Below are 16,356 nucleotides of genomic sequence, written 5' to 3'. Positions count from 1 at the left end.
ATATATGTTTTAAAAATAAAGATGTAAACAACTAACACATTTTTACAAAAATCAAGTTCATAACTATGAAGCAATATTAATAATTCATGTAATAACTTTAAGTCTAACCCTCAAAACTTCACTTAGATTAGCTAATAAACAATGTTTTTTCATATTTCTTCTCATTCTAATGTGCCATGTCAAGTTATTAGTGTCATAATTCAGTTCAAAGTTGATTCAGTTTACTTCAGTGAAGGTCAACACTGCAAAGTTCATCAGTTACGAAACAAATGTGATTCAGCTATAAGCAGAACTGAAGACACAATTCAGATTAAATCAGCTCACGTTTTGTTCTCATCTGATAGAGATTATTGAATATTAATATATTATTGAATAACAGTCTTTTAAACCCTCTTAAATATTCTTGCAGTTCATAACATTCTGCTGCAATCCAGGAAAACTAACAGGAGAACAGAAATGCTTAAACTCATTTTTTTTTTCAAACATATTTTTGTGCATTTTGTTAAAATCCTCAATAATTAGTGGGTTTAATGATGGGATGAGGGAGTCAGTGCTCAATCATTTGAATGTCTCACTTTTAAGTGTTAATCTATAATAATGATTATGAAATATATAAATCCCACACACTACTCGGTAAAACGGTGCTGATGCAAACATTTTTGTGACGATATGAATTTGAGTATTGTGCAGGATTTATATATCTTTTTTCTGATTGATTTTGAATGACTGGATGTGTTAGACACTATTTCTTATTGTGTTGATGATGGACTAAATAGATCATTAATCTTCTAAAACATTCAGGCACAAACTGCATTCGATGCACAATAGTTTTTGTAGCTGGAAGCCTGTGATAGATGCAGAAATTAACAGAAAAGTTCTCTTGCTTGTTCATCAGCTTTGACTATTTGAATAACAAAAAGCTATAGCGGAGCTGATCAAGTATAAAAGCTGGAGCGGCGGATCACTCCTGCACAGAAGCAGCCATGAACAAGGTAAGCAAACATTCACTGATCAAAACATCATTTAGCAATGTTGAAAACATTATGTTTTACATTTATTTAACCTTACTGTTGTGGTTATGGGAAACCATTTTCCAAGCATTATGTGAATCATATCTTTTTTTAAAAACTATAATATATAAATACTGTTTTTGGGAGAACATTATTAAAGACCATATAACTTTGAGAGAACATTCTGAGAATGTTTTGCTAACGTTCCCATTAAATTATGAAAATGTTATTTCTCAATGTTCTCTGAACATTCAAGTCGTCCAGTTTTTTTTTTATCGTTTGCATTCGTGGTTATGAAATCGGTAAAAGAAACATTCCAGTTGGTCTTTCTTCATTACTTTTTAATATTCTCTAAACGTTCTGAAAAATCAGATTATTTTACATTATTTTTGCTTCTATCGCTTGTTTCTGCTTTTGATCTGGAGTCTCTGTACGCTTTCAGAAGATGAGTAACAGCGCCCCCTACTGTATAATAGTGAAAACACGGATGGCAGGGAAAGAGTTAAAGACCAGATATCAAAAGTTCTTGGGAAACGTTTGCTCGTTCCTTTGAGAGAACATTAGCTGGGTCTCCTAATAAACGATCACGTTTGTGTTTGGTCTAGATAATCTTCTACGAGGACAGAAACTTCGAGGGCCGCTCGTACGAGACGGGCAGCGACTGCCCGGAGCTCAACTCGTTCCTGAGCCGCTGCAGCTCCTGCCGGGTGGAGAGCGGCTGCTTCATGGTCTACGATCGCTCCAACTACATGGGGAACCAGTTCTTCGCTCGTCGAGGCGAGTACTCCGACTGCAAGAGACTGGGCCTGAGCGACTCCATCAGATCCTGCAGGATGATCCCTCAGGTACAGCGCTCCGCTCTGGGCTAGGGGGAAAATACGAAATAGGCTACTATATAAAAAACATTATCAAACTAAATAGTACATTAATTTAATTGAAAAAAGATATATATATGTCATTTTTGAACGAATCAAAACCCTAACCTTCTTCCTGTGTCCGTCAAATATGTGCAAAATAAAAAATATATATATTTCAATTAAATTAATGTAGGCTACTATATCTTAGTTCGATAGTTTTTTTATTTAATATTTTGTATTTTTAGGGGATTTTATGATACTAAATTATATTTATGCTGTATTTATAATCCATTTATTCACTTTTTGAGCATAGACCTGAAAATTAAATTCCCAACTTGAACTGTGGTAAATTTTGAATGTTTTAGAGCAACAGACTGAAGTTTGATCTCTTTTTAATAACGGCACTTGACAGATTATTGCTGAAGTTAAAAAAGTTTTAAAAAGTGAAGTGAAAAATGTTTATTACGTTTATTATTTTTAGGCATTTTTTTTATATGAAATATATACTTTCAAAAACATGTTTTACTCTAAAACTGTGAGAAAATCAAAACCATAAATCTAAACAAGTTGTGTTCAAAATTTGAAGTTGATATCTCCATAAATGAGCTTTCAGTGAGAGTGTGTTCGGCTGCAGTACCAAACGCTTCCACTAGAGGAAACGCAATGCGCTCATTTTTGACGCGAGAAGATCAAGTGTGACTATTTTTTCAGGACCATTTAACCTTTATGAATCATGTCCATGATATATCTTTTTGTGTTCACATAGCAAGTGCCAAAAGCTTTACCAAGTTTCGTACGATTCCGATAAAGTAAAAAATAAAAATATATAAAAAATTTCGGTCAAAGATGCGTGTTAACTCTCATTGTGTTACATCAACACCTCCAGACCTGTTGTGTTTCAGTGCCTGTGTGTGTGTGTTTGAGCAGCACCGAGGACCCTTCAGGATGAGGATCTACGAGAGGGAGAACTTCGGCGGGATGATGCACGAGGTCACGGATGACTGCGAGTCCATGACGGACCGTTATCGCCTGGCTGAGATGCGGTCCTGTCACGTGATGGACGGCCACTGGCTGATGTTCGAGCAGCCTCAGTACCGGGGCAGAATGATGTACCTGAGACCCGGAGAGTACAGGAGCTTCAGGGACATGGGCTTCAGGTTCAGCTCCATGCGCAGGATCATTGACCCCTGCAATTAATCAAGATCACTCAACAATCCATTAAATTACCTTCATTATTACATACTCCTTTTCGTTTTGTTGTGTTTGTCACATTTAAAACTCTTCCTTCCCTCGGGTCATTTTGATCAGTATCGAGTGTTCATCAGAGGGGTCCAAGACACCTAGACTTTAGTCACACTTGAACCACAAATACCCACACACATTTTTTTAATGGATTTGAGGAGTTTTGTGGTTGAAATTAAAAAAAAAAAAGTGACAAATCCTTCATTCGCGGGTCAATTTGACCCCCTTAGGAATGAATGGAATGCTTCAGTTCACATTGAAAAATGCTCAAAATTCTAACTAAAAATGCTAAACATTTTGCAAAAAAATTATTTTATAATGTCTACATGTGCATCTGAATCCATACCGAAGAGAAACTGACTTTCGGACCCAGCAGAACAGCTCATTTGCCCCACATAGAGCTTTAAGAGTCATGAAATATCATGTTATATTATTATCTTTCCACAAGAGGTCGACAAACACTCCCAATGTAAGATACTTTGAGCTGGATTAAAAGGGTTATGCACAGATGAAATTGCGAGTAATTTTGAATTTAAGTTGAAAGAATGTGAGGAATGTGCTAAATATTTATTGATTAAATCTAGTAATTTAAAGGTAAATAAAACAACAACAAAAAATCTCCCAAAATTGCATAAAAAAATATTCTCAAAATGAAATAAAATATGCTTTCTGGACAAAAAAAATAATTAAGTATAATTTTAGGGCCCGCGAGGGAATGATGTGTTACAAAGTGCGAGGGGAGGATGAGGGAAAGGTTCAGTGAAAGGTCTTCACAGTTTGACCCTGTAAAGAGAGACCAGTGAAGGTCAGGGGTCAAATGTGAAGTTTGACCGTCTCCTGAAGAGAGTTCGCCGTAGAAAAAGGGAACGTTCTTAGAACTTCAGCAAATGTTCTGGCAAGATTCTGTTCCAATAACGTTCGATCATATTTCTGGTCTTTAATAATGTTCTCAAAACATCAGCACAAAGACATCATCTACACATCGTAGACAACGGACAAAGACATTACAAATGAGCAGTTATATTAACTTATTTTTTATTGCAAATACAAACTATACAAAAACATTTACAAAGTGCATATTTGAGCGGTTAAAGAGGGCGGTGTCATCCGAAGGCTGAGAGCGCCCACTGCTTGACGTCTGTGGGGCATTGTGGGTATTTCTGCAGCGCCTCCATCACCTGAGTGTGTTCCAGCATCAGCTTCATCAGCTGATACTCACGCTGGACTTTACACACACCCGAGTCTACAGGACGAACCAGCTCCAGCTGCAGGAGATGCTCAAACGCCTGCACACACACACAGAGAGAGACACACAAATACAGGCACACACAAAAAAGAAGAAGAAGAAGAAGAAGAAGAAGAAGAAGAAGAAGTAGTTTTATTTATATAGCGCCTTTCCATAGCTCAAGGTCGCTTTACATTGTACATTACAATACATTTAAACCCCCACACATACATTACAGTCACATAGGATACAGATAGTCACATTATCCAAAATGCATGTTATATAGATATGTTTTTAACTGGGTCTTGAAAGTAGCCACAGATGAGGCATTATGTAGTGTAAGAGGTAGCGAATTCCACAATTGAGGAGCATTAACACTAAATGACCTTCCACCTACAGTAGACAGCCGGAAACGAGGGATGGACAATAAACCAAGTCCAGCTGATCTAAGGGACCGGGCAGGGCGGTAAGGGTAGAGTAGGTCAGACAGGTATTGGGGAGCAAGACCATTTAATGCTTTGAACGTTAAGAGCAATACCTTAAAGTGGATACGTGATGCCACAGGTAGCCAGTGAAGTTCATGAAGCAGAGGAGTAATGTGAGCAGAACGCCTACTGGAGGTGAGAACTCTTGCTGCAGAGTTTTGAACATACTGTAATCTTGAAATAAGTTTTTTGGGAAGACCAAGAAATAAGGCATTGCAATAGTCCAGGCGTGATGTGATTAATGCATGAATTAATGTTTCAGCATCGGCTAAAGTGAGAGAAGATCGTAGACGAGCAATATTACGAAGATGGAAAAAAGAGTTTTTAACAAGAGAAGAAATATGAGAGCCAAAAGATAGAGTTGGATCGAATAAGACACCAAGGTTACGAATTGATGACGAAGGCTTAACGTGAATTCCATCAATATCAAAGGACTGGTCCATCCTTTTGACTGAGGCAGTTAAACCAATCACTAATATCTCGGTTTTCTTATCGTTAAATTTGAGGAAATTCAAGGACATCCAATGCTTGATGTCCCTGATACATGCAGTGAGTGAGTCAGGCAAACATGGCCTATCGGAACTGGTGGTAAGATAGATTTGAATGTCATCAGCGTAGCAATGGAATTTAAGTCCATGCCTGCGTATGATGTCACCAAGTGGATATATGTAGATGATGAACAATAGCGGGCCAAGAACCGAACCTTGAGGAACACCCTGTGTAAGTGAAGCAGTGGCAGATCTAAACCCTTGTATAGTGATGTAATACTTTCTGTCGCTGATGTAGGAAATGAGCCAGGAAAGAGCAGAGCCAGTGATGCCGATATCAGAAAGCCTAGAGATCATTATTTCATGGCAGACTGTGTCAAAAGCAGCGCTTAAATCAGGGAGCATCAGGATGCTTATCAGCCCTGAATCCATGGACAAAAGAATATCGTTAACCACCCGAAGAAGGGCAGTTTCAGTGCTATGTGATGGGCGAAAACCAGACTGAAAAGGTTCAAAAAGACCATTACCATCCAAATGTGATCGCATTTGTGAAGCAACAACCCTTTCAAGGACTTTGCTTAAAAATGTTAAGTTGGATATTGGTCTGTAATTGTCCATATTTAGGTGGTCTAGGCCTGGTTTTTTAAGAATGGGGGTCACCGCAGCCATTTTTAATTCTGCTGGAACAATGCCAGACGCCAAACTACAGTTTATCATGTGTGTTAAGAAGGGTGCAACCTCGGACACACACAACTTAAGCAAAACAGTAGGTGTAGGATCAAGCCGGCAGGATGTGGAATTTGATGTCACAATTAGGTCACTTATGGCAGCAGGAGTAGTTAGAGTGAAAGCAGAGAGATAGCTTGTTGAGTGAGCGGAAGCAGCTAACTGTAAATGAACATTTGAGTCACTTATATGAGGAGTGTTTTTGATAATGGATGCAGTGATTGACTTCAATTTATCGGAGAAGAATTGAGAAAAGCTATTTACCAGCTTTACAGAGCCCGAAATAGCCCGTTGTGGTAGATTTGTGAGTTTGTTAACCATTGCAAAGAGTGATTTGGGCCTGCACTTGGAATTCCTAATGGTAGAGGTGAAATAAGAGGATCTTGCGTCGTTAAGGGCTGTACGGTACTTAAGCAAGTGTTCTTTAAAAGCCAAAGAGTGCACGATGAGTCCAGTTTTCCTGTATAGTCTTTCTAGGCGGCGACCCTCAGTTTTTATTGTTCGTAGTTCAGGCACACACACACACACACACACACACGCACACACACACGCACGCGCACACACACACGCGCACACACACACGCGCACACACACGCACACACGCGCACACACGCGCACACACGCACACAGGCACACACACAGACAAAAACACACATGCACACAAACATACACAAAAACACAGAGAGACACAAACACAGGCACACGTGCACACACACACACACAGAGAAAGAGACACAAACAGGCACGCACACACAAAAAAACACACACACAGAGAAAGAGACACAAACACAGACACGCACACATACACACACACAAAAACACACAGAGAGACACAAACACAGGCACACGCGCACATGCACACAAACACACACACACACACACAGAGAAAGAGACACGCAGAGAGACACACAGGCACACACACACGCGCACACACAGAAAGAGAGACAAACACAGGCACACGCACACACACACACACACACAAAAACACACACACACAGAAAGAGACAAACACAGGCACGCACACACACACAGAGAAAGAGACAGCGAGACACAAACACAGGCACACACGCACGCACACACACAGAGACACACAGAGAAAGAGACACAAACACAGGCACGCACGCACACACACAGAGACACACACACAGGTAAACGCATTAAAGTGTGGATACTGCAAACACAGCACAGTCAGAGTATCCTGAATGAAATAAACGCCTGATCTCAGATGAGCATCAGATAGACAGAGCATTAGAAGAGGAGCGCAATAATTCAAACCTTAATCTAAAATATTTACCGTTGTGTGTGTGCAGTGGTTAAAACACCACTGTACTCGTTCTGCACACGTGTATCAAACCAACAAACACCCGTACTGTAGATTTCCACAGCGCTAAGTTAGTATGAACTTATTGAGTTATTAATGTTTGAACAGGCTGACAGTCTGCAGATGAAGCACTCACTGACCTTCATCACCACAGGCTTCTCAAACTTATGGATGGAGTGAGACTTCCTCTGGATGAACTTCTTGAACTCTGAGGGAACGACAGAACTTGAGCTGAGAATGAACATTCACACACAATCTCCACTTTAGATGAGCAGGAGGACGCTTCGCCTTCTGAGAATATAGTTCCCAGTATGTATACGGTTAGAAGACGGCTGTGTGTCATGTGACCTTGTTATTCGCACACGCTGATATACAAATCACAACATGTAAATAGAATAATGTTGGTGTTATTTTGTCTCTTATTGGGAGCAGTATGCTAGCTGGAGCCATTTACCTCCAGTCTTTGTGCTAAGCTAGGCTAGCGGGGTGTGCGTCAGACAGAGTTACAGAGCGGACAGAGATGAGAAGGGTGTGTGTGGACTTATCTAACTCTGGGGGATACGGGGAAGAAGATAAAGTCCCAAAAAGTCGGCGTGTTCCTTTATATCTCAGATGTGTCGTACCATAGTTTTACCGGATCCTCGAGGACCAACGATGAGGACAGAGTTACTTTCTCCATGAACAGCAGTGCGTCTTAACAGCTCCAGCAAGTGCCTGAACACACACACACACAGCGTTAGAATCCACACACACACACACACACACACACACACACACACACACACACACAAAGCGTTAGAATCCACACACACACACACACACACACACAGATATTGTGTAATGAACACACTTGTGCTGTGAGTCCAGACCCGAGGGTTGATCCGGCAGCTTCTGATGACACAGTCTCTCTCTCAGGATCCTGTGAGCCTGAACACACGATTAAACACGATCACAACACGATTAAACACACACTAACTGCAGAAACACACTCATGAGGAACTGTAATACACACTGACGGACCAGAGACACACACTGAGCTTCAGTGAGAGCGGCGGATCTGCGCTTGCTCATCTTCACCTGAAACATTCAACACATCTCAGTTAATAATGTGCAGATATTTACACACATCTGACTGCAACTATTATAAATACATGCAAAAAACAGTATGTTGGACAAATATACAGCAAACATTACAGTAGATAAATATACAGTTACAGACCAAATCGGATAGGGTATTTTATTTTTAGGCCCTGACAAAATTTTACAAAAAAATAAATATTCCGTATTATTTCTAAATTAATAATTGCTCATAAAATTAGTAATTGCACACCTTTGTATTTTGCACAATCATCTTTACTCGTATTTACTGTTGCACTTCATGTTGTCTTTGTCCTGAAACTAGTGCAGTCATGACTTATGAGAAAAATCATTTAAAAGAGTTTAAGATGCAGTTTAGTCTGTCATAAGGCTGCTGCAACTGCTCACATATATAGTAAAACCCAGTTAATTATGTAAACTGCAACATTAAAAGCATAAACTCACCCACGAATGTCCAGAGATTTCGCGCCACTACCAGTTTCTGCTGCCCCGCGTGTTTCCGGGACACAGCGCTTGTATTTCCGGTGGCCACAAGAGGCGCTGTGCGGCCCAAAACTGAACCTCACTACTAAGCACTTTAACCTATTCATATACTGTATACACCTACTCGATATTACACCTACTCTATATTACACCTACTCGATATATTGTACATTGTATCGTAAATAGTTTACATTTAATAAATGCATAAAGGATGAATGCACAAACAAATGGGAATCAACAGAAGAGAATGTAATAATGTGAATCTAATGAATTTAGTTCCATTCTTGAACTCTTTAGATTGTAGCAATTAGATCCAGAAATGTAATGGCCTGACATTGTTTATGACACGTGTCTGATGAATGATTTACCATTAAACTGCAATGAAATACCATTAGCCTAAATGTCAATATATTTTCCAAATCCTTATCTGTATCTGCTTACTAGGCATGGTAAAAAGTCATGCCTGATCCTCTTTCCACTATTGACAGAAGTGAGAGGAAGAGGATCAGGCGTGACTTTTTACTGCGCCGAGTCGAAGTACTCCCAAAAGTGCTATTCCGCCATACATTATAGTTATCCTTTTTAACCCGCTTAGAAAAGCGACACGTTGTATTTTGTCACCATACTTGGTCGTATAACTAGCCTACTCGTGTAACTGTTTTTAAATAGGAAAAAACATTGATGTGTTTGGTCACTTTTAAATTCATTGCTGCTAGATTCCATTGAATATACTGGGCTAAGCTAAGTGCTTTCAAAGTGTCACCCTCTCTCCTCCTTCACTATCGTCTAACTAACATCACATTATGACGTGTCTTGATGCCTTCCGACCTTGGAATATTGGAATGTAAATGAACACTATAAAAAAAAGTACAATGTGTACAAAAGTACTTTATTAAGTACAATCAACTTCATTTCAAGTTAAATTATATTAAACTGACAAAAAAAAATCTTGCTAATTCACGTATAACTAGAAAAGTTGAAACTGCTTGAGACTTATGTTATTATTACATTTAGCAGATGCTTTGGTATTATTCTGTCAACTGATAGAAAAAGAGATTTGTCTGACTTGCCACTAAAAAAGTGGTCCGTGAAAGTGATTTTGTGCCTCTTTGGGATCATGGCACCATAAGGCGCTGTTCACTTGCAGGATGGCACGTATGTCTGAAGTAATGTTGTCATGATAGATTGATACATTTTGCAAGTATAAACCCTACAACAGCACCCCAGATTATTTCAATGCCAGATCCATGATGTTGACCTCCAATAACTGCACCAACAAGAGCTCCAACTACAACCATCACTATCAGAAATGATTTTGGGAAGTCGATGTTGTTGTCATTTCTCACTGTAAAAGAAAGTAACACACATTAATCAGTGCTTCAGTAATTGAGAGAACAGCTTTAGGTTTAGTGGAGAAATACTCACTGGCAGGAGGAATGAAGTCAAGACTTTCATGTCTCCGCTGGACCTCACGTACTTCCCTCATCACGATCTGTTCACCATCTTGTAGATTCATCAATGGTGTCAAATAATAATTAAAAAAAAAAAAAAAAAAAAAAAAAAAAAACATTCACAGAAAATGTTGCAGTATTTCATGAAGGTGTAGCGCCCATGATCACAGTACAATACTCACTGTCAGGAGGAATTATCTCAAGACTTCCACGTCTCCGCCTGACCTCACGTCTTTCCCTTATCACAATCTCTTCATCATCTTGTAGATTCATCAATGGTGTCAAATAAAAAAATATATTTAAAATATTTAAAATGTTGCAGTATTGCATGAAGGTGTAGCGCCCATGATCACAGTACAAACATACTCACAGTCAGGAGGATCTCTCTGAATCGGATGAATCGGTCTGAGAGCATGTTCAGAATATGATCTTCCTTGTTCTTGTTCCTGTTCATCTTCGTCCTTTTTCTCAGTCGGTTTATTTTCTTGTGACATGACGAAATCCTCATGATTCTCATCTAATTAATATTAAAAAAAAAAATAAAAAAAAACATTGAAAGAAAAGAAGGTGTAGCGCCCATGATCACAGTACAATACTCACTGTTAGGAGGCATTATCTCAAGACTTCCACGTCTCCGCCTGACCTCACGTCTTTCTCTTATCACAGTCTCTTCATCATCTTGTAGATTCATCAATGGTGTCAAATAAAAAAAATATATTTAAAAAAAAAAAAAACATTCACAGAAAATGTTGCAGTATTGCATGACGGTGTAGCGCCCATGATCACAGTACAATACTCACTGTCAGGAGGATTACTCTGTATCGGATGAATCGGTCTGAGAGCATGTTCAGAATATGATCTTCCTTGTTCTTGTTCCTGTTCATCTTCGTCCTTTTTCTCAGTCGGTTTATTTTCTTGTGAAGAAATCACAATGATTCTCATGTAATTAATATTATTCCATAATGGTGTCTAATCATATTATTTTATTGTATAAATGAATCACACAGAAGGATTGACCTACCTTTAGGATGTGTATCAGCCATGATCTCAGTGTGTGAAGCTGTTTTTGCTCTTCATGAAACTGATAAGAAAACACACAGTCGGTTCTACAGGTTTCGCTGAATACACACAGACATTTTATCTTGCCTAATCATAAAAGACGTAACTATTTTGTAGCACTTATTATGCTAATGTGTAGTATGATTGATTAGTTTGTTAGCTCTGGGTTCACCGAGAACAGAAACACTGCAGTCATTATGAGTTTACCATGTTTAGGACATTTTTCCTTTATTTCTGTATTAAACCACTTTCATTAATGCCGTTTATGGTGTTTGTGAGCTTTGAACAATACTTTACCCTGGTAAATTAATCCTTATGACTGTCTTGTCTGGGCGGTGTGTTCGCAATGTGTGTTAGAGTTAAACATGCTAACATATCACACTGAAGTAGGCTTTAAATGAACATTTATTTAAAATAAGTTTTTCTTTGGCAAAATGACATTTCCTTAAAGCCTAAACACTGGCTTTACTCCCTTCAACCTTAAATGATCACTGTTTCATTACATCATTGTTGGAAAACACTCTTATCAGAATCATTTCTGTTAAGCTTGTGTATATTTTTAGTTAAATCTGTTAAATTTATAAAGCAATATCCTCCTGGGAACCAGAAATAGACTTTTATTTTATTTTTTTGTGAATTTCTCTGACATCATACATATCACATCATATATAAAGAGCACATTCAGAGATAGCAAATGTTTGGAAGTTTCACAGTGAAAACTGCCTTTCCTTGGACTTTACAAATGACTGACATTAATTTAGAGATCAAGCAACACTCTTATGGAAATATGATCATATTTTTGTAATTATTATCATTTAAATCTGACTAACTTTTGAATTGTTTGTCATAAATAAGCATCTCAGGAAATGTTATGGGGTTTCAGATCAAAATATGACTTTATGTTACAAAAAAAGACAGTGTACAATGTAGAGACACAGGACTTAAATCATGTTTATCAGGCATTCTGGGAGACACGAGTGAATAGGGAAAGAAATTATTCCTATGAAATATCAGATAATATAAAAATCTCATTATTAGGCTTCTTTTTTCATTATGTTGCCTCAAATACACATTAATATGCAAATTAGATACAATGTATAAATGGGAAAACCCGCTTATGGCCATTTGACACACATATTGCATAAATAAAAATAGTACATCAAATCATTTGGTTATATCTTTCATAACATATTTGAGAATCTTTATACAAAGTTTGGTATATAAAATCCTGAAACCTAAAAATTGATTGGTGATTTAAAAACAAACAAACATTGTTTTTACCCATTATGAAATCATTTTTCCAATACCATAATTCTTTATATTTGAAAGCAGATAACCGATATATTGGCTGATAAATCTAAATACAAATTTCTATAGAATTTTTGAGAGTTTGATTACAATTTTATGTAGCCTATATGACAGACTTGCGCTGCACATGTTGCACTGGACTGTATTTTCCCTTTTTATGTGATTCCAATCAAATTTCAAGCAGTTCAAAATCATCATGGCGAACAGTGCGTTTCTGAAGATTTTTTTTTTTTTTCTGGGTCTCAAGACAAGAGGATATCTCATGTGGGTTTTTCATTTGTGTTTTATAAGATGAATATTAGCAGGTGCTCTAAACACGTGTTTCCTTGACTGGTTTTCACTGAAGAGAAATACTCCGAAACGAATGTAAGTAACTCTAGAAACTGTGGATCAGCGCCGACTCGAGAAGGGAAATCCTCAGAACGGTTCAGTCCAAATTGGTGAACTAGTTCGACCAGTTCACTAAAAGAATCGGTTAAAAAGAATAATTCGTTCACGAACCGGATAAACGAAAGTAAAACAGTGATGTTCGTCAAATGCGTTTTTAACTTTTCCCCGCGAAATTAGAGTTCCGTGTCTTTATTAAAATCAACATATTAATAATTTAACTCTCAACCACCCACAATTAATTTTTTATTTTATTTTTTAGTAGGCTACTTGCCCGCCCGACCAGCAGATTATCAGCCTCAATTCCCTAAGCAGGAAAAACCCGTTACATTCGACGCCAAACACGCATCAAGAGATTTAGCCTATAGCATGTTCATTGCAATGCACATTCACAATAAAGCAGTTATTGATGTGCTTTGAACAATTTTAACAGATAATTTTGAAAGTGTGTTTTTTTTAAAATAACTTTAATTCTAAATTAATATGAGCTCATAAAAATACTGATTGCACACCTTTGTCTTTTGCACATTTTCTATCATCTTTACTCGTATTTACTGTTGCACTTTGTCCTGAAACTATTTCATCCTTCTGTATTCTTATAGCCTATGTGCAGTCATGACTTATGATGAGATTTAGAAAACATCATTTAAAAGAGTTTAAGATGCAGTTTAGTCTGTCATGAGGCAGGAGGCTGCTACAACTGCTCACATATATAGTAAAAACCAGTTAATTATGTAAACTGCTACAGTAAAGCATAAACTCACCCACGAATGTCCAGAGATTTCTTGCCAATAGCAGTTTCTTGGAGATACCCCTCGCTGCAGCCTGTAGCACGATGACGTATGTTCCAATACGTACTGGATGGAGGGGGGTATGGCGGCAATTCAATGCCAATAATAAACGAGCGCACAACTGATGCTGGCGCGCGAGGTAAATGACTTCCGCGAGAGGATAACAGATCTACACGCGAGGAAACGGGAACTCGCGAGCTCATTCAAACCCTGCGCGCGCGCATGACATCTCCTCTGCACGGAATACAAGCCCTCGCGCGCGCGCTTGATCATTCCCCACGCTCTCGCACTTGATTTCCTCTTGCCTGCTGATTTTGCTCGATCGAACACTTTTATTTTTGGCAGTCGAGGGGCGGGACTTACTGTTTTAATAACCTCATAAGAAATAAAGAAAGATAGATAAGTTAGTTAGAAAGATAGATAGATTAGTAAGAAAGAAAGAAAGAAAGAAAGATAAGTTAGTTAGAAAGATAGATAGATTAGTAAGAAATAAAGAAAGATAGATAAGTTAGTTAGAAAGATAGATAGATTAGTAAGAAAGAAAGAAAGATAGATAAGTTAGTTAGAAAGATAGATAGATAGATTAGTTAAAAAGAAAAAGAAAGATAGATAAGTTAGTTAGAAAGATTGATAGATAGATTAGTTAGAAATAAAGATAGATAAGTTAGAAAGATAGATAGATTAGTAAAAAAGAAAGAAAGATAAGTTAGTTAGAAAGATAGATAGATTAGTTAGAAGGAAAGATAGATAAGTTAGATAGAAAGATAGATTAGTTAAAAAGAAAGAAAGAAAGATAGATAAGTTAGAAAGATAGATAGATTAGTAAAAAAGAAAGAAAGATAAGTTAGTTAGAAAGATAGATAGATTAGTTAGAAGGAAAGATAGATAAGTTAGATAGAAAAATAGATTAGTTAAAAAGAAAGAAAGAAAGATAGATAAGTTAGTTAGAAAGAAATAAAGATAGATAAGTTAGTTAGAAAGATAGATAGATTAGTAAGAAAGAAAGAACGATAGATAAGTTAGTTAGAAAGATATATAGATTAGTTAGAACGAAAGAAAGATGAGATAGATAGATAGATAGATAGACAGACAGATAGATAGATAGATAGTTTATAAGTACATTGAATGGTAGTTTAATTGAGTCCAGGGCTTCAGAGAATTTAGATTTGAGTTTTTGGGTTGTGCACTAATGGGCCACCGTAGTCTTGGCTCAATTTGAGCAGTCTGCAATGAAAGTCAATGGGGTTTTTATGATTTTTAATATTAATTTTTAAGAAATCTGAAAGTCAAATCAGTCTGAAAAGATATAGCACACCAAGTCAGAACAGTATGAAGGTCTGACCCGAGTTTGGAGTATGTAGCTTGAACGGTCTAGGAGGAGTTAGTGTCTAAAAATTTGCGGTCAGAAAATACATCGTGCTACAGGCTGCAGCGAGGGGTATCTCCAAGAAACTGCTATTGGCAAGAAATCTCTGGACATTCGTGGGTGAGTTTATGCTTTACTGTAGCAGTTTACATAATTAACTGGTTTTTACTATATATGTGAGCAGTTGTAGCAGCTTTCTGCCTCATGACAGACTAAACTGCATCTTAAACTCTTTTAAATGATGTTTCTAAATCTCATCATAAGTCATGACTGCACATAGGCTATAAGAATACAGAAGGATGAAATAGTTTCAGGACAAAGTGCAACAGTAAATACGAGTAAAGATGATAGAAAATGTACAAAAGACAAAGGTGTGCAATCAGTATTTTTATGAGCTCATATTAATTTAGAATTAAAGTTATTTAAAAAAACACACTTTCAAAATTATCTGTTAAAATTGTTCAAAGCACATCAATAACTGCTTTATTGTGAATGTGCATTGCAATGAACATGCTATAGGCTAAATCTCTTGATGCGTGTTTGGCGTCGAATGTAACGGGTTTTTCCTGCTTAGGGAATTGAGGCTGATAATCTGCTGGTCGGGCGGGCAAGTAGCCTACTAAAAAATAAAATAAAAAATTAATTGTGGGTGGTTGAGAGTTAAATTATTAATATGTTGATTTTAATAAAGACACGGAACTCTAATTTCGCGGGGAAAAGTTAAAAACGCCTTTGACGAACATCACTGTTTTACTTTCGTTTATCCGGTTCGTGAACGAATTATTCTTTTTAACCGATTCTTTTAGTGAACTGGTCGAACTAGTTCACCAATTTGGACTGAACCGTTCTGAGGATTTCCCTTCTCGAGTCGGCGCTGATCCACAGTTTCTAGAGTTACTTACATTCGTTTCGGAGTATTTCTCTTCAGTGAAAACCAGTCAAGGAAACACGTGTTTAGAGCACCTGCTAATATTCATCTTATAAAACACAAATGAAAAACCCACATGAGATATCCTCTTGTCTTGAGACCCAGAAAAAAAAAAAAAATCTTCAGAAACG

The 16,356-nt window shown here is 37.5% G+C and overlaps 3 protein-coding genes across 4 annotated transcripts; 1 reads left to right on the top strand and 2 right to left on the bottom strand.

Moving 5' to 3' along the window:
* On the top strand, nucleotides 1–3,104 carry crygm4 (crystallin, gamma M4). The gene is made up of 3 exons (XM_084129333.1): nucleotides 1–992; nucleotides 1,616–1,855; nucleotides 2,795–3,104. Exons 1-3 carry the CDS (start codon nucleotides 984–986, stop codon nucleotides 3,062–3,064), a joined length of 519 nt encoding a protein of 172 aa, XP_083985459.1. The 5' UTR covers nucleotides 1–983; the 3' UTR covers nucleotides 3,065–3,104.
* A 1,023-nt stretch (nucleotides 3,105–4,127) lies between these two features.
* Nucleotides 4,128–9,656, bottom strand: LOC311092390 (origin recognition complex subunit 4-like). Of its 2 annotated transcripts, XM_084129075.1 has the most exons (6): nucleotides 8,897–9,656; nucleotides 8,375–8,431; nucleotides 8,205–8,281; nucleotides 7,978–8,068; nucleotides 7,495–7,562; nucleotides 4,128–4,395 (listed from the first exon to the last, which is right to left on the bottom strand). In XM_084129075.1, the coding sequence occupies exons 2-5, from the start codon at nucleotides 8,423–8,425 to the stop codon at nucleotides 7,500–7,502; spliced, it is 282 nt and encodes a 93-aa protein (XP_083985201.1). In that variant the 5' UTR covers nucleotides 8,426–8,431; nucleotides 8,897–9,656; the 3' UTR covers nucleotides 4,128–4,395; nucleotides 7,495–7,499. The 2 variants fall into 2 exon arrangements, with proteins under 2 accessions (XP_083985201.1, XP_083985200.1); XM_084129074.1 differs by lacking the exons at nucleotides 7,978–8,068; nucleotides 8,205–8,281; nucleotides 8,375–8,431; nucleotides 8,897–9,656 and having other exon boundaries at nucleotides 7,495–7,621.
* A 149-nt stretch (nucleotides 9,657–9,805) lies between these two features.
* LOC311092899 (uncharacterized protein) lies at nucleotides 9,806–14,169 on the bottom strand. Its single transcript, XM_084129909.1, has 8 exons — nucleotides 13,905–14,169; nucleotides 11,408–11,467; nucleotides 11,187–11,300; nucleotides 10,987–11,064; nucleotides 10,757–10,903; nucleotides 10,569–10,646; nucleotides 10,361–10,438; nucleotides 9,806–10,280 (listed from the first exon to the last, which is right to left on the bottom strand). The coding sequence occupies exons 2-8, from the start codon at nucleotides 11,427–11,429 to the stop codon at nucleotides 10,111–10,113; spliced, it is 687 nt and encodes a 228-aa protein (XP_083986035.1). The 5' UTR covers nucleotides 11,430–11,467; nucleotides 13,905–14,169; the 3' UTR covers nucleotides 9,806–10,110.
* Nucleotides 14,170–16,356: the final 2,187 nt, after the last annotated feature.

Source organism: Abramis brama (assembly GCF_963993115.1).
Source record: "Abramis brama genome assembly, chromosome: 11".
Taxonomy (NCBI): domain Eukaryota; kingdom Metazoa; phylum Chordata; class Actinopteri; order Cypriniformes; family Leuciscidae; genus Abramis; species Abramis brama.
The sequence above is the reverse complement of the archived record's forward strand: the minus strand, read 5'-3'. Positions and strand labels throughout refer to the sequence as shown.